The 27,418-nt window shown below is 35.2% G+C and overlaps 1 protein-coding gene across 2 annotated transcripts in view; it reads right to left on the bottom strand.

Moving 5' to 3' along the window:
- The window catches only part of LOC148821849 (striated muscle preferentially expressed protein kinase-like), a 137,725-nt gene that overhangs the window by 46,823 nt on the left and 63,484 nt on the right, over positions 1-27,418 (bottom strand). For both annotated transcript variants that reach the window (XM_088930236.1, XM_088930237.1), the window contains exons 7-11: positions 20,626-20,825; positions 18,285-18,373; positions 17,183-17,358; positions 5,166-5,426; positions 3,744-3,902 (exon numbers count right to left, since the gene is read on the bottom strand). In XM_088930236.1, coding sequence (XP_088786362.1) covers positions 3,744-3,902; positions 5,166-5,426; positions 17,183-17,358; positions 18,285-18,373; positions 20,626-20,825 — 885 coding nt within the window. The remainder of the gene's footprint in view (positions 1-3,743; positions 3,903-5,165; positions 5,427-17,182; positions 17,359-18,284; positions 18,374-20,625; positions 20,826-27,418) is intronic.

Consider the following 27,418-nt stretch of genomic DNA (forward strand, 5'->3'; position numbering starts at 1 on the left):
AATAATCAAGATTGTCAGGTATCATGCACCAACTTAATAGCAGACTATCAGTCTGATTTGGAATTCAAAGAGCAATACTATATATTATATTTATATTAAATTTCCTATTAAAAATTTAAACAAGAATAGTTATTAATATTAATAGTTAATTAATTTACAACCATTAAATGGAAGTTCCTAATGTTAGGATTGATAACAACAGACAAAGCAATCTCATTTAGATGTTTTATATTGCAATCTTTACCAACTTTCATATATATATACTGTATGTCTTGCACACACCTCTTCTCACTTTTTTTCTCATTCATTATGTGGACTGTGGTTTAAACAACAGATAGGAGAGTGAAAACAAGAAGGAAAGAAATAAAAAGAAAAATATGCTTCGTGTTTCGCAATCACCACGCATTTTTTTTGCATCCCATACATGGATTGTGCTTCACACAACCAGCAGGAAAGGGGATACTACACAAAACGATTGAGTACACAGTTTTTGCTAAAAACTGCTTTCACTTTTCTCTCACTTTTCTGTTTCATTTTTCGCATTCTATGTGTGCTTCAAACAGCAGAGCGTACAGAGAAAACCAAATTGTGTTTGCCTGACTTTTTACACTCAATATGTGGTGCCTGTACTCTGGCTGTTCTGTGCTGTCTTCTGCTTCTTTTCTCCGGTGTCCAGTCCAGCCCCTTGACCCTTGCTGCTCCTGACACTACAGTATATCCATGGTCCCGGGTCTGTCAGGTGTCCTGCCTCTGGCTCAGTCAGCTGGCATCCTGCGGCTTTCGCCTTTCTGCCTTCTCTTTTAACATTATGTTTGTATTTCTATATTCCTTTCTTTCTACATGGGTGGTTTTGGGGTTCACTTTTTTCAGACCAGCCCTTGTAGAGTTTCTTCCTTGCCCCTTGATCAATCTCCAGCTCAATCCGTAGGTGTCCTACAGCTTTAATGTATGCTTTAATGTCTGCCTTCTCTTTTTATCATAATGGCTACATTTCCATACAGTGTTCCTTCCATCCCTTTTTCTGTATTGGTGGTGTAGGGACAAAGCCTATTATTTAACTTAAGAATTAAGTGTATGAAGCATTTCTCATAATCTTTGTGTCTCCTAACTAACAGCCTAGTGTCTCTCCCTAAATCCACAGGAAGTTCGCTAAAGAGGTCCCTCAATAAGCAACCTGAAGGGTGGGTACCAGAACCAAACCAGATAGCATCTTGTCCAATCACAAACTGGTTATATAAAACTAGTCCTTTTTCTCTCACTCACTTACTTGAAGATCTCTCTCTAAACTGGCCAACTGACTTTTAGGATCACGTGACTGCAAGCAGTCCAAGTCATTTTTCTCCAAGAAACCAGGCCAGGTGAATCAGTAAAGTACAGAATTCTGTCCAAGATATTCTTCCTGGAACAGAAGAAGCCTTGTGTTCACGAATCCACTGTTATTTTTGCCCAATCAATGATCAATGATGAAAGTCGATTCTTTCTTTTTGTCAAAATCTGGAATATCCAGCATATTCTGAACATAATGTTCAGGAAACTATAGCACAGAATGAACTGAGCTCCCCTTTTGTCTACCTTGTAAACCTCAAGCAAGCTCTTTCTCTCTCCTGCATTGGGACCCTCCCAGCACCAAGAAGCAGCTACAGACACCCAACTCCATTTTCATCGGCAAAGTTTTTCATCGGCAAAGTTTAAACTCATCAAGGACGTTTGGCTAACAGGATGTTAAGTATTACTTTATTAATTTCCATTGTTGCCAGCTACCATATCACCCTGCAACTCACAACTGGCAACCCACCGAAGCTAAGCACGTGTGAGCCTGGTCTGTACCTGGATGGGAGACTCCTGGGAAAAGCCAAGGTTGCTGCTGAAAGTCATGTTAGTGGAGTCAGTAGGGGGCGCTGACCCTGCGGTCTGTGTGGTCATAATGCCCCAGTATAGTGACAGAGACACTATACTGTAAAAAGGCACTGTCCTCTGAATGAGATGTAAAATCAAAGTCCTGACTCTCTGTGTTCATTAAAATCCCAGTGTGTTCTTTGAAATGAATAGGCATGTCACCCTGGTGTCCTGGCCAGATCTCCCATTGGCCTTTACTGATCATGGTCTCCTAGTAATCCCCATCTATGAATTGGCTTCATCATTGTGTTCTCCTCCCTACTGATAGCTGATGTGTGGTGAGCGTTCTGGCACACTATGGCTGAAGTTGCATCATCCAGGTGGGGCTACACATTGGTGCTGGTGATGGGGAGTCCCCAATTATAAGTTTACGGAATTATTATTATTATTATCATCATCACCATCAGTAATAATGATCACATCATACTTCTCAACAATGGAACTTTTAAAATTACAAATGCATGTTTGATGTTTAGTTCATGATAGTAACTGCATATTTATTGTGTCTGAAAACATACAGTAAATATGATTTAGTTATATGAAACTGACAGAACATACAGTACGAGCTAGAGCTGGACTGTAACACATTATAGGTGATGCATATATTGACTCTGAATTTATTCATTCTGATCTCTGAGTGAATGATCAGCATTGGTGTTCACAAGAGATAGGTTCACAGATACATTCTTTTATGCTGTTGTTATGCATGTTTTAATTCCATCCATGAACTGTATATTGTACTGTATATTTAGAATCCCTGTGTGGAGACTGTAAATTATTATGTTTGGTTGGTTCCTAAAAGTCATTTGTCTGATTGTTACAGTAAATTAAAACCCCCAACCTCCTATAGTGTTTTTTAGGTTTCATTTATTCTTGGAGGGTTGAACCTCCTCGTTCTATGGCCAGGAGGCTTCCCTTTAACCAAGTGGCTTAAGCCAAAACCTATACTTAAATACTCAAACATTTGGAAAGCAGGTGATTCTTAAATGGCGTTATTCCTCGTAAATTAAATTTAACCATTATTCTGTATTTAACATGTTACAATAAACCCATGGGAGTCATAAAACTGTTAAGAAAATACATAAAGTTTTCAAATTGCACACAAGCATTCTTGTAACAATGATTTTTTAGATTTTGTTATCTTTTTGTTAAAGACATTTGTCTTTTTCAGCTTATAATTATTATAGTAATACTTTTTTTTCATGTGATTATTAGTCTATGCACGTTTACACCCAAAGCACATTATACAGTATATAGAATCTCAAAGCACCCTTTTTAGATTTCAATACATACAGTATTACATATAGAAGGAAACCCACCTCATTTACCACTAAAAACTCATATCAGCACTACACACCAGATCAGGTAAGTGAGCTACTGTATTGCTTTACCTTTTGAGTTAAATGGGAACTTTAGGTACTAGATTGTGATCTAGCCAGGACACTGGGGTCAACACCTTTATTCAAATAAATAGAGTCATGGGGCCTTTTACTATCAAGTACTTAAGAGATCAGTTTAACATTTCATGTAAACTAGGGAACCAAACTACGGTACATCAATTAAAGCTGCAGTGTCCCCAGACATCATTATAGAGCCTTGTTTTGGGGATTCTAGTTGAAAGGGAAGAGCACTACTAATTAAAAATCCTGTCAGTTCAATATGAGTGAGGAATATCAATGAAATTTAATTGAATTTTTCCAAAAATTGTGTTTTCTTCCAGTTGTATGTGTAGCTTTAGCTTGTTAAAGACTGAATATGCCACCTGTGTTAGTCTGCAGAACAGTTTAGATATGAATACAGTATGTCAAAGTAAAGAAGGACAGAGGAAAAAAAGGATGAAGCCTCACCAAAATGGCTCCATGTGACTCTGGGAGGGGGAGTTCCGCTGACCTTACAGTCAAATCGAGCTGTGCGTCCCTCAATGACTTCCAGAACGTCTATCTTCATCGTGAAAAGAGGCTCTATTGAGGGAATGACTTTGAGATTTGCACTGGAGGTAAGCTCCTCTGGAACAATAACAGATACAGAAGTCAAAATCCATTTCACCCTTATTGCACACTGAAGCTGATCAGTAGTTCAAACTAATGAAAGTGCTGGTCTAAGCCCTGGGCAACATATGAACCCGGGAAACACTTCTAGAAGCACTAAAAAAACTGACCACTCAGGAAGAAAAGCTTAGATGAGCTGATTGATCTTCTCTCATCTGCATATTTTTCAGTGAGAGCAGATGTGAACATTATATAACAATCATTAATATAAAACGTATATTAGTGCCTCTACTTGATTACAAACCTCAATGTAACAAAATAATTTCTAATTTCTGCTCTTTCAATGTTGTTTCATTTTTGAGATTGTCCACCCTTATAGTATATTCGGAGAAACTTTTAAAAATTGCTGATTTCCATAGCTGTCAGACCCAGAATTCCACATAGGAAATATGGATTGAAACTATTTACAATCTGCAATTCTTCAGTTTTAAAAATGAAACCCACTGTTGGCAAGATCTTACAAATCGATTTGTCATGCCTCAGATCACAAAATTATTAAAATCTTTATTCCTTCCTGACCATCAAATATACCTTTAAATATGTCAGTGCAGAAAGCAGCACACATTTGAAGTCATTAATGAATAATTTAACCAAAGTGTATAGTATGCTTTTAGAATACAACTCATATTGTGCTTGTAGTGTCTTTCAAATCTAACTAACCTGTTATCAGTCTTTAAACTTTAAACATCATCAACAGCTTGATGGCAATCTAACACAAGAGCCTCCTGTCTTTGTTGCATGTTCCTGTTGCTCTATGAAAACATAGTATATACAGCATTTCCAATGTTGAAAAAAAAACGTAAGTGTGGGAGTCAAGGTGAGGTACTGTATGACACGAAGTTTTGATTACACGTTTGTAGAGAGCATTTTTATTTTTTGGAGTTCCAGCATAGTTTAACCTATGTCTAGTTAAAAAAAGCACTTTCACTTTTGATTTTATGATTCTTCTAAAATGTAAAAAAATGAATGTTCTAAACATTAACTCCTAAAAGGAGGTATTATTCACATCGGCACGAGAGAACATTTCAGACAGAGGTTCTTAAAAATTAAAGGGACATAACAATGACAATTACCTTTGTGACTTACTTTTTTACTTATTATAGTTTCTTAAATGTAATGTGCATGCTACAGTACATTTCTGAGCTGAGGGAGTAATTTTAAAAAATCAATTTAAAATGAATGAATAATACAAGTAAACAGCATGAATCAAGCTATGCTAACCTTTGGCAGTGCTCAATTTGCATGTGTACATTCCACTATCATCCTCATGTACAGAATTCAGCAGTAGTTTGCATCTCTTCCCATCAAAGTGCATCTTGCAGTTTAGCAGTGCAGGCTGAACCAGCTTTCCATTGGACAGCCAGTCCACATCAACATCTGGGGGCCCTGTGATCTGGCACTCGAACACAGCCGTCTCCCCTGCTTTCACCGTTACGTCTTTCACTTGTCGTGTTATCACCAGGCCTGGCTCAGCTGGGGGAGCTGAAAAGAGGAGGGGCACAAGAAACATAATGTAACATACTCCTTTCTGAGAGCCTACAGTTGCTTTCCTTTTGGTCCAGTTTAAATTCCACCTTGCATGTGAATGAGAAACCTCCTACTTTATTGGGATCACCGATCATTGTGTGATTAACATTAGACTAAAAAAATATCAAATCCAGCTTCAACTAACAAAATTGCTGCTGAATTTGATTCTGTACAGGTTCAGTGACAAAATACAATGTTTTCTTCTATTCTCTAAAATGTAATAATGCATAAATGTAGAAAACTTTGTGTTGTTTCTTAAAAAGATGTCACAATAATTTCCATTCCCAAAACATGAATGATAGCTTGAGATAATTATTGTATTGCATGGGAGCTGGAGATTGAGTAGCAAGATCTTGGAAAGCGCGTGGACCCATCAAAGGGGTAAGATATCTATTGGAATAAATATGATTAAAAGCAAAAACAACACAAGAGATGAACAGTGTTTTATCCCCCTTAATCTGTTTTTTTTAGTACATCAGCATTGCTTTGCCTTGTCACGACTAGTCTTAGTGAAAATACAGTGCCTCGCATACTGTATGTGTTTACTGCCTTCAGATGATGTCCTATTTTGCTTAAATAAAAATAATATGCACAAACTTGTTTAAAGTGAACTATTTAATCAAAACTTGAAATTTCATGTTGTAAACATTCATGGGTGAAAGAAGTTAAATATCGAGAAAAATGGAATTCTGACTCTTTTTACTTGAGCCTGCCTTTGTATCCTTTTAAACTTAAAAAAATAAAATACATTTTTTTTTAAATCAGTAACAGAGCCACACCAGCATTATATGCGTGTATAGAATTGTTTAGTTCGCAAAAAAAGAGAAAATTGTCATGTTGTGGAAGTTTGTGTGTTTTCTTTTATTTGTATGAGAGAGAGGTTAAAGAGAAAAAAGTTTTGGTTTACCAGGTTTGCATTTCAATTTTCTCTCATGTGACTGCTAAGCGTTTTGCTACATGTTTGCAATATCTCTCATATACTATATTTGTAAACGTCATGCGTGATTTGAGATGAATTTGCCACTCTGCCATAAAGGTAATCATTTGTGGAGTGATGTTAATATTGTTAAAACACATTTGCAAAAGCAAATACAGAATACAACATTGAACAAATTTACCAGGTATTTCAATTAGTGATATGCATTGCTCTACAAAAGTCACATATATTGCAATGTTCAATTTTTTAGTCAATGTCTTTCTTTCTTTAAAGGATGGGAATTTACAGTACGTACATTTTACTATTTTTATTGTATGTTAATTCGGAGAGATCTATATTTTGTTGCACAAAAAGTAGCTTCATTGATGTGTACAGAGGAACAAATTATAATAATAATATGAATTATGAGGAATTTCTAGCACTGAGCCAATTAAATATTGTTAGTGTGACAAATTAACTCTTACAGTACTTAATATTGGCTAATTATCAACAGTTTACCTTGATTTGTTGTGACCAAAGAGAAGCTTTTAATCACTGTGAATTAAGAACTGCTAGATAAGAAGCTTGGCTTTGTCTCACCTTTTAATGGTAGAAAACAGTAATGGAAACTTTAAACCGCTTTCTGAAGCTCACAATTCATATACTTTAAAATGCCTAGACTTTTGCATAACAGTGAAACATACAAATATTTAATATTGTAGCGCTTCAGGGTTCACGTGGGCGCCCTCGCCACTGCCGCATCAGGTCGGCCCCCCACCATCAGGGACTCAAACCCAGGCCTCCGGCATCACTCAACAGGGACCCAGCCTCTTGAGCCAAAGGGAAATCTCCCGTCAGCCCAGCGGCTGCGGTCCCTGCTATTCACAGGGAAGGGCGGTGACGTCACCACGCTGGTAAGCTGGCTCTCACAGTCAATGGTGGCCGTATGCGTTACAATATAATACTGAGCAATAAACATATTAACAACAGCTATCCCTTATTGTACAAACAAAATGCATAATGTTTTTGGAATAGTTTGAGAAATAGAACAAAGAGGAATAGAACAAGTATATAGTTATGTGTGATAGAATGCAGAAGGTTAATAAATTTTATTTCTACAAACTACTTACAAATGTACTTACCAAATTGAAAATTATGAGTGCTGATTTTCTAAAACACTTTATTAGAGTATGTGTATATAAATATACAAACCATAATCATTCCATAGATGGATTACAGAAATACACATCAGCTTTGCTCTGCCAGACATCTAGCACACAGTTGATACATAATGTAAAAACAGAATAACAGTGCCAGTTGACAAAATTAATAATATTTTGGAATTTTGATTCTGTGGAAGTAGAAAATCGGTCATTACTTCTGCCATTATCATTATTAAAAACGTTTTTTTCTGTCATGGGATTTTACTAGCTTTCATTTTTCATCACACCATTATGTTCCTCATGTACTGTACCTACTGTACTTTAAAGAATTTGGAACACTCAATAAATTCAGACTTCCAGATAGCTCAGAATTGGTTTAAATGCTCTAGCTATTATAATGAATATTGTGAACGCATGTACAAAAGCACAGTTTGAATGCATCTTTATATTAAAAATAGACAGAAATGCTAATATTCACTCATCAGATTAAGCATATTAATGTATTTAAATAGGTTATTAATAGTTTAATAGTTTATTATTTTTACAATAATTTCTGATTATCAAACTGCTGAAAGACTCCAATGACCAAATTAAATTGTATCCAAAGATCTTTATTTTTTATTATTTGCTTCTGTAGAAATGGGACAAACAATATTTTTTGTTAACAGTTTAGAGGTTCCTTGGTAGATAAGGCACAGTCTTAATGCAATCTGTACTGTGAAACTGTATTGAATTCCACTGGCTTCTCACAGACAATAAAAATAGTGGAATATTCTATGGAATGAACCAATGCTTAATATTTATTACTGAACTTGGTAATAAACAGTAAAAGACAGTTACAGTCTTATCAACAATCAAGTATCAATACAATTCTGTTGTAAAATTATTCTGCACAGAATCTGCTGACTTACTAAGTGTTTTTTTTAATTTGAAGTTTTGCTTATTTGTATATCTGTAAAATATACAGTATAAAATGATTGGTTATTGATATTGTTGCAAATTAGGTCTATTGCAGGTATAACATTTTTTAGATAATTTCACACTAAAGGTTCTCTAAATATCATCTACGAGACATTCAATACCGAAATAGAAACATGTTTGTATTACCATACACATGTGATTGCTATGTTCATTCCACTTAAAAAACACCATCACAACAACACTTCAATCATCACAATTCTTCTTCTTAGGTACACGTTTGTGTGACATTAAATATACCCTGTTTTGTTGTGTAAAATAATACACAAATGTGCCTGTTGATATAAAAAAATCAAGAGTGAAAATGGTGTAAAAGGGTGGAATTATGTTTTCTTTGAAATACTGTATGGCAACCTTTATTAGTAATTTTGAATTGCGTAGCTTTATTTTTTCAGTGGTACTACTGTTATATTACAATCTTTTCATTTAGCTAAAATTAGCATGGATACACATAAGTAGAAGGACATACTGTACAGATAGATGATGGTACATACTGTAGCATAGGAATATTTCCATGGGGTTCTGAGTTTTTTAATTAAAAGTGAATGCTATAATGATCTTTCCACTTGAATTGTGAGATCACTATTCAACTATATGCAATTTCCCAGACAGAAAAATATTGAATCTTCACAGATACATTTGGTGATCCATCTACATTTTATGATGGATTCTACTTACTTTGATTCTTGCTTTCTCATTTACTTGTATTGAATATATCTAGAAAGCGACAGCACCCATACTGTAAGTACTGTATGTAGGTACTGTGTACAAATTGATCTCAATCTTAATACAGCACAATTCAAAATCACTTCTGTTTTAAGATCAAAATTCAGTAGCTCAAGTCATACATGATCAAAATAAATGAAAAGCATTTGAATGATAGCCCCCTGCCCTTCCCACAAAATAAAGAGTTAGGTCAAAATAGGTCAAAAATAAAAGTTAGGTCAGAATCAGTATCACAGGCAACAGGAGACAATTGAGAATGTTAGTCACACATTTTGATTACTACCCCAATAAAATGTAATCTGCAGTTCACTCAGATGCATGTACAATATACACTGCGTAATAGCTTATCCTTACAGTCACGCTAAACAAGATTTATAGTTGCTTAGATTTATAATTCCAATCTATATGTGAGTTACTGTAGAATTCGACATGAAGCACTTTTGTTTTGTATCTTGCTGGCTAATTTAAGTCAAGCAGCAGATGATTACTATTGCTTGTCTCTAGACCAAAAGCAGGAAATCGAAAACAATATACCATGTTTGATCATTAGGTAAAGAAATCCTAATAATCATACAGTATATCAGTAGAGCACTATACATTTTTAGGCAAGAAAAAAATAGTAGAAAGAAATAGTTCAAAGCAATTACACTTTTTTTTCTTTCATCTTGTCCAATACCTAAATGACAGGTTTTATTCTTTGATGCAGTCAAATTCCATATTATAGATTCCAAGAAAGAGACCCTGTGATGTAAGGATGTCCAGACACTGTTACCTTCAAGAACCCATTTATTGGATGCACAAAAGTTTTAAATCTTCTTCAGTGGTCCTCAAACGAATAGTAAATAAATGATTAGCTCTTGGATTTCCATATAAAGCCTTAGGGACAAATGCAAAACAGAGTGAATGCTATTTTTGTTTTCATGTGTCCTATAGTTCGGCTTGCATAAGCTTGTTGGAACAAGAACTGTTACTATCCTGGTAAGTTGAATCTAAATTATGAAGTGGAGATCCAAGGTCTTGTTCTCCTAAGAAGAAAAGTGATGAGGTTCTGGTTGAAGCTTTTGGGTCCAGCGGTAGAGCAAAGCCTTTTGTATAGGACATCATGATATTTCAGTTCGTGTCCTGCTGTGGTCTAGAAAGGCTACAGCTAGCAGAGTCTTCACAAAAAGGCATATAGCTATCTGTCCAGCTTAGCGCAAATATAACAGATAGAGAGAGAAAAAGTGACAGACTGACAGCCATCATAGGATGAAGTTCATGCCGTCTACATTATCTTACTCCTCCTGCATACAGAAAACAGAAAACGCAGTCAGCAAGCTCTGAGTTAGTGCAGCACGGAGACACATTCATGCACAGGGGTGGATTGAGAAAGAGGTGTTCTGCTCAGGCAGACAGACTCTATGAGTTTCCCAAAGGACTTATGCTAACAGCACATTAACGTTTTAAATTAACCAATGAAGCTTTGACTGAGAAATCTCTCTTCTGTTTTTTTTAAATGAAGGCAATTCCAAATTACAGTTACTAAACCCCTTTGAAATAAATATTGACATATATATTAACTCCATATTTTATGGAGCACGTATATTCATACAGGGGTTTTAAAAATCTTATTCCAACAGATTGGCTCCTTCATGGTTATCATAAATTATTTTTAGTATTATTATAATATCAACATATTATTATAAGCAGCAGTCGTATTTCCACCTGTAAGATCTTTATTTAATTTCACTGCTGTCACAGAATTTGAGCAAGCTTCAATATAACATCAAACTCTTGAAGGTAGAATAAATGTCTATGTATATAACAGGTATTTAAATATACAAGCTTGCTGTCTTTTCATATTTTTCAATATTCAAGAATACAATTGTAAAGACAAGGGTACTTTAGTAGTAATGAAGGAAACAGGAGATTGCCTGAAGGAGATTGATAACTGGCTTCAGTCAAAGCTATATTCTCTTTGGAGTGTTGTTTAAATTAACATTATAGACATCTACAGTATGTTCATTTCCATTCCTTCCTTTCTGAAATGGCTATTTAGAACATATAAAGCAAATCATAAGACAGTGCTGCTATTTAAGTTGTCTTCTTAGTTTCTGTTATCAAGCAATGTAATGCACTGTGCCTTGCAGGAAAAAAAAAATCCACCACTGTTTCAGACATGCACACAAATAGCAGACCAGAAAAACAAGCATAAGCCAATTTAAGAGCAGATGTTTTTAAGCAACTGTCAAGCTGACATATGGATGTTTACACACAAGTGCCACCCAGTAGCAGGAAGAATGGGTTTGACAGAGTATCCACGGCACAAAGGACAGCAAACTAAGACTTAGAATATTTCATAGTCTTACATTAACATCTTTTTCAGCATCAATTAATGTGAAGTGTGCTCTGAAACGTTAATGACCTATCTGTTGTGACCTTCTGTTTCCTGTGGGAATAATTGTTTTGTTTCTATTTTTATTCCAGACATTTCATTTAGAATGCTTAAAGCAATAGGAGGTAAAAGATGACACAGATGGTTCTTTCTACAGCATGTGTAGTTATGTGGAAATGTATTTGTCCTGAAGACTCAAAGAAAAGGTGTAATATCTGTTATCTGCTTATTAGTCCGTTATGCTAATCTTACATTAAAATATTTCCTAACTATAACACAGTTTAACACATTTAAGTCTATTTTCAGATATTACATCCTACAAAATAATATTTTGTCTCTCCATTCTCTACGTTCTTCCTAAACATAAAAGCATAGTTATCTAAAATATTGTTACTATTATGTTTATTCATGGTTCTGTCTACTGCATTTTGTGAAGGATTTATCTACGTCCAACACTTAAACAGTTCAATACATTTTCTAATTTGTAGTTATGCATTCTTTCTGTCTTGCTGATTTCAATTAATTGAATATGGGGAATTTTAAATGCACCTATATCGATAGGCTTTTCATTTATAGTGGTATCATTTTATCTGCACAACAGAATTATAGAAGCATTGCAACTTTGTGGATTTGTGCATTACTAAAGATGGGTGCCTGCAAAAGTATTCAGACCCTTCCTATTGTATTCCATTTTATAAAATTATAAAATTATTCATGCACATTTTTAAATGATAACCACTAGGGATAACCACTCTCTGTTTAAACCTCAAGCACTCAGATACTCTCATCTGAAGTTTTGACTTCCAGTGTTAGACTATTATAACTCATCTTCCAAATTCTCTACTGTCTTCCAAACACACAGATACCCTACAACATGCCAAAATCATTCTCTCTGGCTCTATTTGGGCAGTTTTGTCACACCTTCCAAGAAATACCAACTCAACTTTACTTCAATGACGTGGCTTTTACCAAGCTTAAAAATCCTTTAGGAAAAATTAATTACCATCTTTCCATATTGCCATAGTCCAGGCCTTTTTTCCTCTCAGATAGCTTTATCCTAGTGTGGCTGGTCCCCCTATTTTTTTAGGCCAGCACTGGTCAGAAAATACAGTCTATTTGCAATTACATGTCCACACCTTTGTTGTACTTTTACTTTGTTGCTACTTCTAGATCTCAAACTTCAACTTCCATAACCCAATGTCCTCAGCAGCTCCTCTCCTCAAGCCCCTAATTTCTGCCTAACATCTTGTTTTAGACTAAAATTTCTCTGTCTGGCCTGCTCTACACGAAACTTTCAGCAGCCCATTTAGCATCTACTCTTTTCTGCTTTGACAGCATACTTTATCTTCAGCACCTTCATCAGACTACCTCAAATCCCTATCCATTGGCCTCATCACTTGCACGACACTCTCATCTCTCCAAAATCCAATTTAATTGCAAGTTTCAGCCAATCAACTGTCCTAACCTGCTTTCTATTCCTGCATCACTTCCTGGAATCTAGAAATCGGTACCTCCAATCCCATCAAGGAAGCTTACCTCTAGCAACAGTTTTTGCCTTGATTCCTATCCTGAAACAATGAACACCCTTATGGACAGGATCACAGACACTATTTGACTAACTGATTTTCTTTTTTAGATTCCCATGAACTCTCTCTTCCAAGCTCTATTAATGCACACATCTCTGAAATTGAACTTGTCTGAAGTCTGAATCTGATTGACCATCCTATCCTGCATTTTATTCCTATAGTTCTGCTATCATTCCTCAGAATCCAATAAAATCAAAACCTTTAAGAAAGCTTATGCTGGGCAATATTCTCTATCATCATTCCTATCCCAAGACAGCATGGTGTCATCTCTTAGGCAATCATCAATGAGACAAGTTCAATTGCTTTTATTCTCAGATTTACAAGATCTGCATAATCTGTTATTCATGCTACATCAAACTTTCCCACAACAGATCTCTGAGTTTTCAAGTCTCCAAACTATTTATGCTTTTATCTTCTGCTAACACAGATCTTGTATTAAGGACACCTTTTCTGTAGTCTATGACTCCCTGCTTTGATTTCGGACAACTTTTCAGGGAATATTAATGAGGACCCTATGCAGAAAAACCAGGACAAACTCCAGAGGCGTAGTTGATTAAACAGTCCGAGGTCCAAAAGCCGAAGGTAAGCAAACCGGTGCAAAAGTACAAAATCAGAAGCAGAGCTGTAAGCCGTGAGGAAGCCGAGAGTCAAAGCCAGAATGATAACCAAAGTACCAAAACAAGACCAGGAGACGTAGTCGGAGAACAAACCAGGGTCAGGAAGCCAAAAACCAAGAAGTAATTAATTGCGAGAAGTCGAGGTAGCTCTAACCAGGAAAAACCTAATACTGAGCACAGGGGAGAGTGTGAAGCAGCATTAAATAGGCTGGGGTAAATGGGCTAATTGGGAATCGTGCTGGAATACGAGGTGGAATGACAAGTCCTCCGGGGGCGTGGTGTAACACGACTTCCTTATTTTGTCTCGATATGTTCCAAGAATCTGTATTCCAGCTGTTAATGCTCTTTTCTTGTTTCAGTCATCCAATGCTCTCTCCTCTGTTCAAATTCCAGAATTCCATCTTCTCCAGAGCAAATGTGCATCTCTTTATCAAGCCATTTGTGCACACTGCCTGCCTGGTGTCGTCTGAACTGGTCTGTGTGGACGTCTCAGCCCACAGCACCGCACTCTCCACTCATTTAATTATAGCCAGCACTCTTGATCAATTTCTTCTCAACTGCATATTTGAGCCCACAGAGCTTGTCGTAGCCACTACTATTACTCCCCACTCCTTTAGGCAGGCAGGAGCCACTGCATCTGCAGCTTTACTTAACTTGACATGCTGAAGCTTTGAGCAAGTAGTCCTCTCCTGCAGTCAACCTATTGTTCATTTCTCCCTCAGTGGTATCTATATGCTGGTTCTCCACACATCTGTCTTATTCAATAAGTCCAATTTCAACCCGTGGCTCTACAGTCCCTCAGAATTGGAGCAGCCACCTCTGCAGCTCAAGCCAATCTGGACTTCCAGCTCATCAACACCTTAGCTCTGATTGTCTCCTTGCAGTTAATTTTTACATTCACTCTGCTCTGACAGATATTTCAGCTCTCCGTTTGTCCATTGTGAGAATGCCTGCTACCAATTAGCACTTACGGTGCTTTTTGCTCTCCACTGAACAGTCAGACCTTTATGTAGCCTTCATGCCCTTTGATTTTGTCCATTCTTTAGAGGTAATTGAAGCTCTCTTCCCTGTCCTTGTGCTGATAGTGCTACTTTGACCCCTCTTGGGGAGGTTCTCACAGCATTATCAGAGAAGTCCTCCAGCCACACTATCCTCAGCAGCTCCTATGCTTTCCATCTTTCCATCTCCTCCTGTCTCAGTCCCAGTCTTGAGGCAGCGCCTCTCAAAGTAATTCTCAGCGATTCAATGTTGTCTGTTTTCAGGCCCCGGTGGCTGCTGAGTCAGCCAACCCACAAGGACAATGACTGGTCCTGACTCTATTCAGGGTTCCCAATGTGGTCAGTCACCTATTTCCCATTCTTTACTAGCACTATTTTCTTAATATTTTATTCAAAAATAAGTCACAGTAGATATCAAAATAAACTGTACAGAAAAAACCTCAATGCTGATCACATTAGTATTCAGACCTGTGAACTCTTCTAAGCAGATTTGTTCAAGCTCTATGAGGATTGCTCTTTTACAGCACTTTTCTAGTCCTTCCACTTAAAGTCATGACAGGACACAAGGACATTCATTCACTGTCCTATTCTTAAGCCCATAAAGTACAGCTTTGTCCATGTGCTTTGGATCTTTGTCCTGCTAAAAAGTGAATTTACATCCCAAATTTAGATCTGTAGCTGACTGAAGCAGGTTTTCCTCTAAAATGTGCCATACTTTCCTCCATCTATGTTCGCAATGATCTTGACAAGCTTCTCAGCCTCTGCTGGCAATATCATGCTTGACAGTAGGAATGGTGTTGATTGAGTTGTTTGCACTAGATGTAACATTTTGCATTCAGCACAAAATGCTCCAATTTTGTGTTCTCTAACCAATAAACATATCCTGCCACATTTACATTATCACTAAAATGCTTTTTTTGCAAACTCCATGCAGGATTTGATATTTTTTTCAGTAATGTTGTGCTTCTTGTAATTCTTCTGTACAGGCAAGCTTTGACCATTTTCATTTCCCCACTTCAGCTGTTCCACTCTGTAGATTCTGTAGAAGTCATTTTTGATCTCACAGTGACATCCCTTGCTCAGCTGCTGTTTGGAGGGATAGCCTGATTTAGACTATGTCAGGGTTAAATATGCTTGAAATTCACTAACTGACTGAATTACCTTTCAGATATAGATGTATTTATTAGTATTATTTTAAGTTTAGTATTGATTAAATTAAACCTCAATTACTGAACATAGACAGAGGCCACACTGTCTCATTAAGGTAATTTTGTGAACCTACATTAATTTAGCTTCTCCACAGCAAAGGGTTTGAATAATTATGCAATCACATGCTTTTGACTTTTTTAAAGAACAATTTTCAAATGTTTACTGTGCAAAATGGGTTGTGTATAATATTTCTATTTCAAAGTGCCATGACAACGGGATTTAAAGTTATAAAATGTGAAAACTCTGCAAGGGTTTGAATACTTTTGCAATACACAGTATGTACGTAGCTGTTCTTGATGCCTTTCTTTTGGGCTTTCAGAATCACTCTCCTCGTAATGTTTTTATTTATTTTCATACTATTCCACTTCTTTTAAAGTGTTTTAAATGTATATGGCTCTATACATAATTTGTAATTCTCCACTAGATGAAGATATCAATTGCCATACCTCATCAACAAACCATTAGCAATTTCTGAATTGTGCTGCTGGTACTTGTTCTGATGTACTACATTGAATTGCAGTACAAAGGGTAATGCTTTCAACATGAAATAGAGGCTTGTTAACTCTGTTAAAAGAGGCCTTTTAACAGGCCTTTTTAATATAAAGCATATATTAAAACAAGTTTTTCTTCAGTCACACACAATATGCAAATGTAATGTCTCACTTAAAGTAGCACTTTCCACTGAGAAATGAAATTCGCATTTGGAGTCAGAATATGGCAAATGTATTTTGGATATATGTTTTAATTTAACAACCTAGTAGCATCCATAACTGTGCAAACACAGCAGACGTTAACCAAAAAGATTTTAAATCTATATACAAAAAACATTTAATGACTAAGTTATTACATATTTGTAAGCCTGTTCTATATTTTTTTGTTAAATATTTAACCTAGAACAGTAAAATTTTCAGGTGCCTTAAGACTTGACATGTTTCCTTTTTGTGATAAAACCATATTTAATTCTGAAATTTCTTTCATGAATATGTTTATGACTTTCAGGTTAATATTTTCCACCCCTCAGTTTTATTTTTTACTACCAACACATAAGCTTTCAGTCTTTTTCAATACAAACCATTGTGAAACTTATCTCATAGTGCAAAAAGATTAAAAAATAAGGTTTGTGTCCAAGGATGGCTGCCCTTACCTCTGACCTCCAGTTTGCATTCACATTGCTTTATTCCATATTCATTGATGGCTTTACAAGTGTAAACCCCAGCATCTGATTTTTCTACTTTTGCAATTTTCAGCTCAAAGCTGCCATCCTCTGCCTCAGATACACACCGTCGGCTGTCAGTCTTTATTGTCACTCTGTTCCTCAGCCTGGAGCAAAGAAACTCATTATTAGGATTCAGCATCATACACTTCACAACACTAAATACTAACAAAAGCCAATCACTCTTTTCTAAATAAAGCTAACAAAAGTCTGCATGACGCCAATGTTACACAGAAGACAAAGCGAAAGAAAGAAAAGAACAATCAGTGAAAAGTAAATAATTGAACCATACATAAACATCGTTGCAGACATTGATCAGCCTAGGTCTGTTTAACAAATTGGATTATATAGTTTAACCAACTATTCTCAGTTGAGAACACATTCTTATTTTAAATGACAAACTACTGTAGATGCATAAAGATGCTTAAAGCACTGTTACACAGAACACAAGCCAGTGACAGAAAGGAAAAAGCAATCACTAAAAGTAAATAAGAAAACTGTATTCGCATAACAGGATGCTCCAAAGCTAACCAACCAAGTGTCAAGTTCAAAGGATTTAAACATATAATTTAATTTTACTTTATAATTCACTTGGGAAGGGGGATTATATTTTTGGATTTGCACCAATCCAAAAGCAAACAAAATAAACATCAATACTGGTGATGCTATATGAAGAGGGAAGAACCTTTGAAACCTCCTTAATCTTTGTTAGTAAAGGTCAAAAGAGTACAGTAGCTCAGTTATGAAAAACTTCAGTTTTGAATGAAAATGTATTAATATATTAAAAACAGATCGCCAGAGCTTTTTGTTAATTATGTTGTAGCTTCTCCAGTATAATCAAACAACAAGTTTAAAAACAATTTATTTTAAAATTATTTTCTAAATGGAGTTAATTCCATCTAATTTGGAAGCAAACTGTTTATGGACCCACTAGGAAAATTACTATACCTCTCACAGAACGTAATGACAAATATTAATGGACTGACTGAAAACAAAATAATTAATGGAAACTAAATCCTAAAGAGATACCTACCAATAAATCATGGGCTTGGGTTCTCCGTGAGTACGGACAGAAAGGATGGCATCCTGTCCTTCTGTTACTACCTGGTCACTCAGAGATGCCTGTCAAAATGAACATATCCTTGCTTATAATCAGGCTTGGGTAATTTTTTTTCGATTTAAATGTTGTTTTTAAAGTGAGATAAGAAACATACATCTGAAAGAATATATCAAACAGCTTGACAAATATATGGAGATATTCCATTTACGTTTTGTTATTCGAAGGACACTGTGTGGGGTAAGTGCACTGTAATAAAAAAGTGGGATCACACAAACACATGCTCACACCTGGGCCAATTTTACAGATGACGATTATCCTACCAGTCTGCCTTTAGATTGTGGAGAATCTGGAGCACCAAGTGGAAACCCACACAAACCAGAGGAAGAACATACAAACTCCAAGCAAATAGCATCCAAAGAATTGAACCCAGGACCCCAGAGCTGCGTGGCAGCAATGCTAATCATAGTACCACCATGCCATACCTAGTGATGTATGAATTGTAATGCTTGTCTGTTTAATGATACACATCGTTTAATTTTAGGGTCTTGCTTTTGTCATGTGTCAGCATGATGGCTAAATAGATTTGAATTGATTTATTGACTTGTTTTTTTATCATAGTTTCACTAGTTACAATTTTAATTGATTGCTTTCTTACTGGCTTTGATAATAATCATCTCCTCAGAGCTGCCAAGATATTAATAAATTGTCTTTTAATCTTCATGCACCTTGATGATTTTTGAAAGTGTTACTTTTTCATTGTGTAGAAACATAACACATCTGCACTTGTAAAAAAGTCTCATATAATACATAGTAAAGCCAAAACAATTTGAACATCTACTGTATAATAATTAAATGTATAAGTTTATCAAGTATATTCAAACAACTAGTGAAATTTCACACAGCATGTAAGACATTAATGGTTATTATGTTAATTTGTTTTCCATAAACAAAAATATACTATTAGAATGAAAACAGTAATACATCAATACATCAGTATCTATGTGTATATTAATTCTGTAATTCTTCAAGAACTGTATTACATTTTCACCATCCCAAAAATGTATTTAATTAACAAAACTGCTTGTGAAGGTTTCTGGGACCTGTCTTCCAATAAGCTCTATCAAGAGCATAACAACATTCACCTAGAAAATACCCTACCAGTCTCTTCACATCATGTACTGTACCTGACCCACCTTCAACAATGTTTTCCTCTAATAGTTTTCTTTTCACAAGCAAATTCTCTCACATACAGGTTGTATTCAATCACACTAACAACAATCAATCACTCTTTCATTATTCAACTGAAGCATTTTCATGTCTTCCTTTTTTTTCGTTCTTCCCTCCTTGGAACATAAATTATGGCTGTACACAATACCACGTATATACTGTACACTTCAAGACAGACAATGCACACAAGCCTGTTATACTAATCATATGAGACCGCATAAAAACCCATCTATTTAAAAATAATTACAGAATACAATAATTCACTATACTTCAATTATTTGTTCTTTATCATGCGCAACAGATTCTGGATGCTTCCTGTGGCCTTTTGGTAATAAATTTGAAGAGTTGTGTTTTTATTATAGAACAGTAAATCAGAATTAAATAAACTACATAGAGGTAGTTTTATAAATTCAAACAATGTAATGAAAAAATGTAACATCTTTTAAAATAATATTCCATGATTGAATGTGTACAATAATAGCAAAATGTTTCCATTACTGTATATCACTTATATCATAACTGAATGAGTCCTACTGCACTGATTAATTGTTACTAACTGTGCATATAAGGTTGCAACAATAATTCTTAAAAGTTAAACATTTAAACATACTGTATACTATTACAATACAACACTGGTTCCTTAAACACAAACCACTATGGCACTATTTTATACTTTTTTCTTTATGAAATTTTCACAGTGATGAAAAATAGAAACATAATTAATACCTGTTTTCCCAGATCATTGTATTTTGCAAAACAGCTGTTGTTTTAATCTACTGCAGTAATATCAAAGTTGTGTGATTCAGATCTTTCTGTATGTTATGTGTAACATGTATGTAAACAAACAGATTCCAACAATAGGAGTATGCACTACAGATATTCTGGAAAGCCTCAGTTGGTTTTGATACAATGATAATGGCTTTTTTATTGACATAACTCATGTTTCTGAAAAAAGCTATGTCATACAGTATAACCATGTTAAGTATTAGGCAATCTGAAATTCAAAAATCACTTCATTAAGGTTCTAAATGGTCTATAAAAAATTAAATAGATGCAAAAGACAAGACTAAACAGTGGATTATTTCACCTCAAAGGAAGGTGGTTCCTTGAAATGTGTCTCAATGATGCTCTTGGGCTCTGGTATACGCATGGTCTCTATCCCTCGAAAAGATGACACCCCAAATTCTACCCCTTCCTCCAGTGGGCTGAGATACTCCTCGTCTGATGTGATGGGGCTGCTGATATCCACAGGTACACTGAGAGAGGCTCGTGGTTCTTGAATGGGCTCTAATGGGACACAGAAAGTAAAAGGTTTCAGGCAAGATAGTAAAAGCATTTTATTTTTTATCTGGGCAAGCCCATGCTTTTAATCACATGAAAATAAATGATAATAATTAATTACCATCTTTAATAATCCACATTGGCTAGGCTGCCCACTATTGCGAGGACTGAACAAGGAAGTTTGTCACAAGCGTGTAGATGGGAGAGGGTGATGGGATGCGAGAGGAGAGATATGTCAAAGAAAGTCCTGGGGGTGAGACTTACTGTATATGCATACTGTAGGTGAGCAGATGTGTGAGACATTAGGATCTAACATTCCTCCTGAGTTACTATTATAACTTTCCTTAGAATTCCATGAAGTAAATATGTATTCATTACTAGCTATAAATTGATAAAAGTTCAGCGTTAACTGTACACAAACACTTCTTATAACGTTGTTTCTTTATTTAATACATTTTCTTTTGCAACAGAATTCCTTCATTGTCCTCATGCTACATGTGATCTTCCTGGAATTGTGGAAATCAGATTCTTTTATCTTTCTCAGTTTGAAAACACAATAACCCCAACAGAGGTGAAAAGTTGGGTTCTAATGGAAATGTACTGCAAATTTAATAAAGTTTTAATTAGCCAGTCATAATTTTATTTTTTTTAAACATTATGATATAATTAGAACCACAACATTAATTGAAATTTTTGAGAGACAGGGACTAAGTTTAGTAACATTCAAAAATAAAATAATGACATGTCTTAACTTTAATGGACCAGGAAGAAAAGTGACAAAGAGGAAACCATGTTTATTTGGCAACTAATTTGACCTCTTGCCAAGCAACAGTAAAACTCAATTTATTTTATTGTATCCTGAAGTCAAGCAGATAATTTTGTTACAGATAAAGAAAACAAAATAAAAGCTGACTAGCATGCTTTTTTAGGTCTGGTTTTCTTTTGCATCATCATTACAAACTACATCACACAATAATTCCATTACTAGCTTTTATGTTTTGATCATTCTATTATTTTGTAACCTCAGCAACAAATGTATTTACAGTATGTTACTGTTCCCTGGCTCTGGGGTTATTCAATAACGCAAGCAATGCAGCTGGATAAAAACCAAGCTGAACTTCTTATGCATTATTTTTTTGTATTTTCATGTTGTACCCACTCAACAGTAAGGCACCCTAGGGACCTGCATGACTTCCTGCTTACCGATTCTTCATTTATTCCAAAAAGTGGCATCATCTGCTTCAGAGAAACCTCTACTCTCCACAGAGTAGTGCCCCTTTATCCCTTGGATAAAACTGTGGGAAATGGCTTGCAAAGAGTATCCCTCCTACAGCATTATAGGTTAGTGACAACTTCAGCTTTGGATGGAATTCATTTTCCCTCATGATGTTCTCCTTTCTCCAGTTAAACTGATGAAGAACCCACTGTCTCACTCTCTACCACAGGTTTGTTCACCTCCGTTGTTTGGATTGCAGGGACTACCACCAGCTGTATCACTGTCTCCAGTCCAGAAGCTGTAAATTTCAGCATTTTTTTTTCAGTTTCTGATTTTTCAGGTAATTAGAAAAACAGATTCGCTCTCCTCTAGCAGCTGTGACACTGGTTAACCAATCAAATCTCTCATTGCTTTGCGTTCCTTCGCACTTGACACAGAGTTCTCCATTCCCAAACGCTGAGCCTCCCGTGACAATCCCTAACCAATTGTCTCCTTTCCCAACTGTTCTGTTCGGAGGGACAGCCTCATCTAGGCAGTGTCTGTGTGCCTTTGACTTCATAATGATCAATGTCACCATTGTCAAAGAGAAATTAAGCATCTTTTAAAAGGTTTTATTCCCTTCTCCTGAACGGAAAGTAAACACCTTCGTCCCTGAGTTGCTTTGAAAGTTTCTTGGTCTTCATGGTTGAATATTTTCTTAAAATTCACTACCTGACTGAGGGACTGTATAGACACAGTTTTTTTTTAATTAATGAGAATCACTATTCATACACACAAATTTGTTAAGGTAATGAGCCTGTTATAGTTACATTGTACACCTATGTTAGGTTTGCCATGGCAAAGAGATTTACTTTTATGCAATCACTTGTTTTCCGTCTTAATTACTTATCAATTTACTTCTTTCTTTTGTTTTTGTTTTGACTGTGTGTAGTATGTTGTGTATATAATAAATATTGATTGATATACTGCTTCAGTGTCAATACTGCATGTTTTAAAGCAACAGAACATGAAAACTATGCAACGGTCTTGAATTATTTGCAAGATACTGCATATGGTTAAATTCCATTATAATCATCTACAGTTTCAAACAAAAAAAAAGTTAAAAGCTTTAACAAAAATCTGGAAAGAAATCCATGCTTAATGGATGCATGATGAATGCATGCATGATGAAATGTCATCTGAGAAATAAATAACATCAAATAGTAAATTAAACTCATTATGTCAGTTTTTTTTTAATTTACCCTTTGACAACACCCAGATATCTCATTATTTTAAAGTGAAAAAATAGTTTTATCAAAACCTCATCTCGAACACTGGAGAGTGGCAGAAATATCTAAATTCATTCAGTGGATTTTGAAGTACTCCAAGACAAAAGTGGATAATGTAAGAAATCCTATAATACCATATGCCGTACCATGGGGACTTAGGAGTTGGACTACCAAGTGTAGATCTCACTCTGATAAATTAATTTTTACAATTTAATTGTTCACAGTATGAGCTGTGAGTATTAAAGAGACTCCTGGGTAACTGTGCAAACAGCTGAAAGGGGCTTTTAAGTAGATAAAACTGGTTATAGGCCAAGACAGTGAGGACAGACACAAGTAAATCCCTCCATTCCTATCAAAATCAGACTTTTTTTTTCTTTCGCTATGTGCCTGGTGGCTCAGCATGTAAAGCCATGAGCCTCAGGGCCTGTGGGTCTGTGTTCTAATATTGCCTTCAGTAATTAAGTTTTATTTCACTTATTGTCAGATCACAACAATATTTCCCACTAATTTAGGTAATATTCATAAAAAAATGGAGGCTTTTTTCTTAGGGTATTCCATATAATTTTTACGGGAATTTTATGAAGATTAGTGGAATGTAGCACAATTACAATTCCAGGAAAAAAACATTCATCTTGCCCAACTTTTTAGTAACCAGACTAATTGAAAGATAGAAAGCTGTTGAACTTAAAGAAATTAAGTTTTCTTTCTTGTTTTGAATTTTTTTTTTAATTGTTTAGTAAATAGTTGGTGCTACCACCAGTTTATGTCTAATGTTTTTATTTTTCTGGATACAACTTTCAAGTTTTTCTTTATAAGACATAAAATAAAACAATGTGTTTCCAGCAAATGCTCCTCTGCCAGGCTACAGCAAAAAACTTACCCAGCTCTGATACCTCTGTGTATGGGAGCTGAATGAGGGAGAATTACTGCAATGAAAGGGCAGGTTCCTATGACTTAACTGCTTGTAGAATCACGCCATTAAGTTTTTTATTTGCCAGATTCCTGTAAGTGTCTGGGCTGATGCTGGCACTATAGACCTAGATTCTTTTGTGCTGACTCACTCTCTTTACATCTGCTCCCTGTACTTTTTTTCAGTACCCCAGCTCTCCATTTATTGCATAGGTCATGTAGGCACAATACAGTGATCATTTGTGATCTGCTCTGACAAGATTAATTCTTGGTCTTTTGATTCTGGCACAACAACTGTTCTTGCATACATCCTGGCTACTTTAAAGCTCTCCTTTTGAAAATCATGAATGAGATTAATAAGTTACTATTACTGTGCAACATTCATAGAGTCACACGTTTTAGAAAGCTGTTGAATTTTTCCTGAACTACCCATCTCAGATTTTATTTCAGGATATGAAAGTAATGACATGGTATTAAAGTATTCTGAGTTTACATAAGATTTCAACACAACAAAACTGCGGGTGCAAACCAAAACATCTTTATTATCTATGATATATATGTGGATGTAAGAAAACCAATGCAAGTTTAATATTGGTGTTGTAAATATAAAGTATATCTAAATAGGAATAAAATTTTATAATCTGCTTCCTTTTACAAATAGGAGAATTAACCATTCTGGAGTACTTGATGCAACCATCACTGATAATACCACAACTTCACAGATACCTGGCAAGCAGAGGAAACCCTTGTCAACTATAAACCCATACGGCCTTTGGAGAGCTTAACCTTTGTTGCAACTTCTAGAATCCAAGATTCAAACAACAATCTCTGGATTATAGGGTTCATCCAATTCACTGACAAGTTTAAAAGCACTGTAGCTAAACTGTACATATGATGCACATCATATACAAGGTATCTTGTGTCTAAATATATATATTTTTTAGTATTACAAAACTGCTTACAAGAGAAAAACATTATGAGATAGGTATGTTATACAAGGCATGCTACTTTAAACTCTTCAGTCACATCTGAAAAGAAGCAAGTAGTTGTTTTTCTGAATATTCAAAAATATCTATAGTAAAGTATAGTTTTAAGGAGATGTCTGAAAAATATGTAAAGCCATTTTTTGCTACATTTTTCTACTGTTTGTAAATATGAAAGTTAAATACTATAATAAGGATTATTAAACACTTACAGAAACCTGGTGCCTGGTAACAGCAGGCAGTAGTTGCTGCAACTCTGTAAAAATCTGTTATGTCCAATAGTCTTTAGAACCATGTGCCCCTACATTAATCTCACACTCAGAAATAAAACAGACTGCAATTATTACACAGAACAAGGACTGCTATAAATACACTATACTGGATGTCCTGTGCCCTAATAAGGTAAACTATCCCTTTCTCTTTTGCTGTCAACATAAGTCTTAAAGACTTTAAGAAGACTAGAAACATTAAAGTAACTGAACTAAACTGAACTAAGCATTTTCACATCAAGTTACAACACACAGCATTTTCAACATTTTCTAAAGATCTGAGAATATCCACATTTGGTAACACTGTTAATAAAACAGAGCCTGTAAAAAAGTTAAGAATATTAAGGCTGGGATTGTCCTAGAATTCCTTGGTGAACTGTAGTCTTATTTGACAATAGTACTGTATGAACTTTATATTATTGCCTTTTCAATTTAAATAATACTATATACAGTGGTTATACCATATACAGTAAGACAGAGTTAGACAGTCCAGCATTACCAATCACAAAAATCAATTGATCATTATAATAGCTCCTGACCAAAAAACAATACCTATTTTGGAATTAAGGGCAATTTCAATTTCTATAAAACAAACAAGTCTTTTAAAATAATCACTTAATGTACCGTAAAACCTTCTCTCTTTTTTACTTAACAGACTCTAAATCTTGAATTTCATGCAAGGAAATGTCCTTGAGGCAATTAATTTAAGAAGTTCCAGCATTTTCTCATTCAAATGGTAGCCTATCCATTATGCCAACTAATCAAAATCTCTTTTGTAACTCAATTAGTCCAAATTAAATATTTCAGCATCAAAGTTAGTTTCATATGATTAGAAATCTTGTTGTTCAAAATTAAAATGTTTGAGAGTCTAGAGTCTAAATACCTTTGTTTCATAATAGATCTACATACGTGAAATACCATTTACAGTACATTTTTTTACCTGAAAGGGGTTTAATTCAGTTTAAAAAGCATTCAGTTAATTTTTAATATTTTTCATTCTTAGCTATGAGTTTGTAAATACATTTGTAAAACAATAATTATTTACATAGTTTGGTTTTTGTCCTTTACTGGATGAACTGATAAATATATACTGTAGGCTGAGCTGTCTTTTAATAACAGTTAGCACACCCACATAAAAATGAAAATCAAAGCACAGTAATTCTTTTTTTTATAAGGAAAAATGACAATACTTTTTTGTTATCCTACAGTAAAAGTATTGTTATAGGAGTCAGCCATAAGATATAAAATCTTTGGAATGTGTGTACACAGTATTGAAATTAACATGGATTTCTATGGGGGGGAGTATTCTACCACTAGGCAATCAGCTATGTATGCAGTCATTGAGGATACAAAACAAAAATATACTCTTGTTTTTAGTGTTTTGTTTTAATAAGAACTGTAGTTCCTGACACTTACAGTACTTAGTAATACTCCCAAGTATTACTCCCAATACCTCCCACAATGCAATATATTTCTATGATGTACAGACACTTCAAAGCTATAATTTTCAGCTCCTCTTACTCAAAAGATACTGTATATACTGTATGTATGTGTATATATATACTGTACTGTACAGTATGCTGCAGTGTTTGGCGATTACGGTCCAGATGTTATATAAAGCTATTTTCTCATATCATTGATAAGTTCCTTGGTAAGGTATTATGTTGCTTCTTATTTTGAAAATCAAGCTGATTGAAAACACATTAATGCACATTGCCTACATCATTTAGGTCTTCTTTTTATTTTAAAATTCATCGTAAGGCCTTTAACAATTTATAGTCTGAATTTAGTCCTTTGGTTGCTATGGTAACTAACAGTGGTAAGACTGAGCTGGAATACTGTGTTAAGGTATCTTGTAGTCTGTAAAAAAAGAGCTGGGGGAGACGTCATGTAGAAAAACTTACTGAAAGGAGGCTGTTTTGTTTTTAATAAAGGCTCGATATGCTGGGAAAAA

This window comes from Atractosteus spatula, chromosome 13, assembly GCF_055471065.1.
Source record: "Atractosteus spatula isolate fAtrSpa1 chromosome 13, fAtrSpa1.hap1, whole genome shotgun sequence".
NCBI classification, from domain to species: Eukaryota; Metazoa; Chordata; class Actinopteri; order Semionotiformes; family Lepisosteidae; genus Atractosteus; species Atractosteus spatula.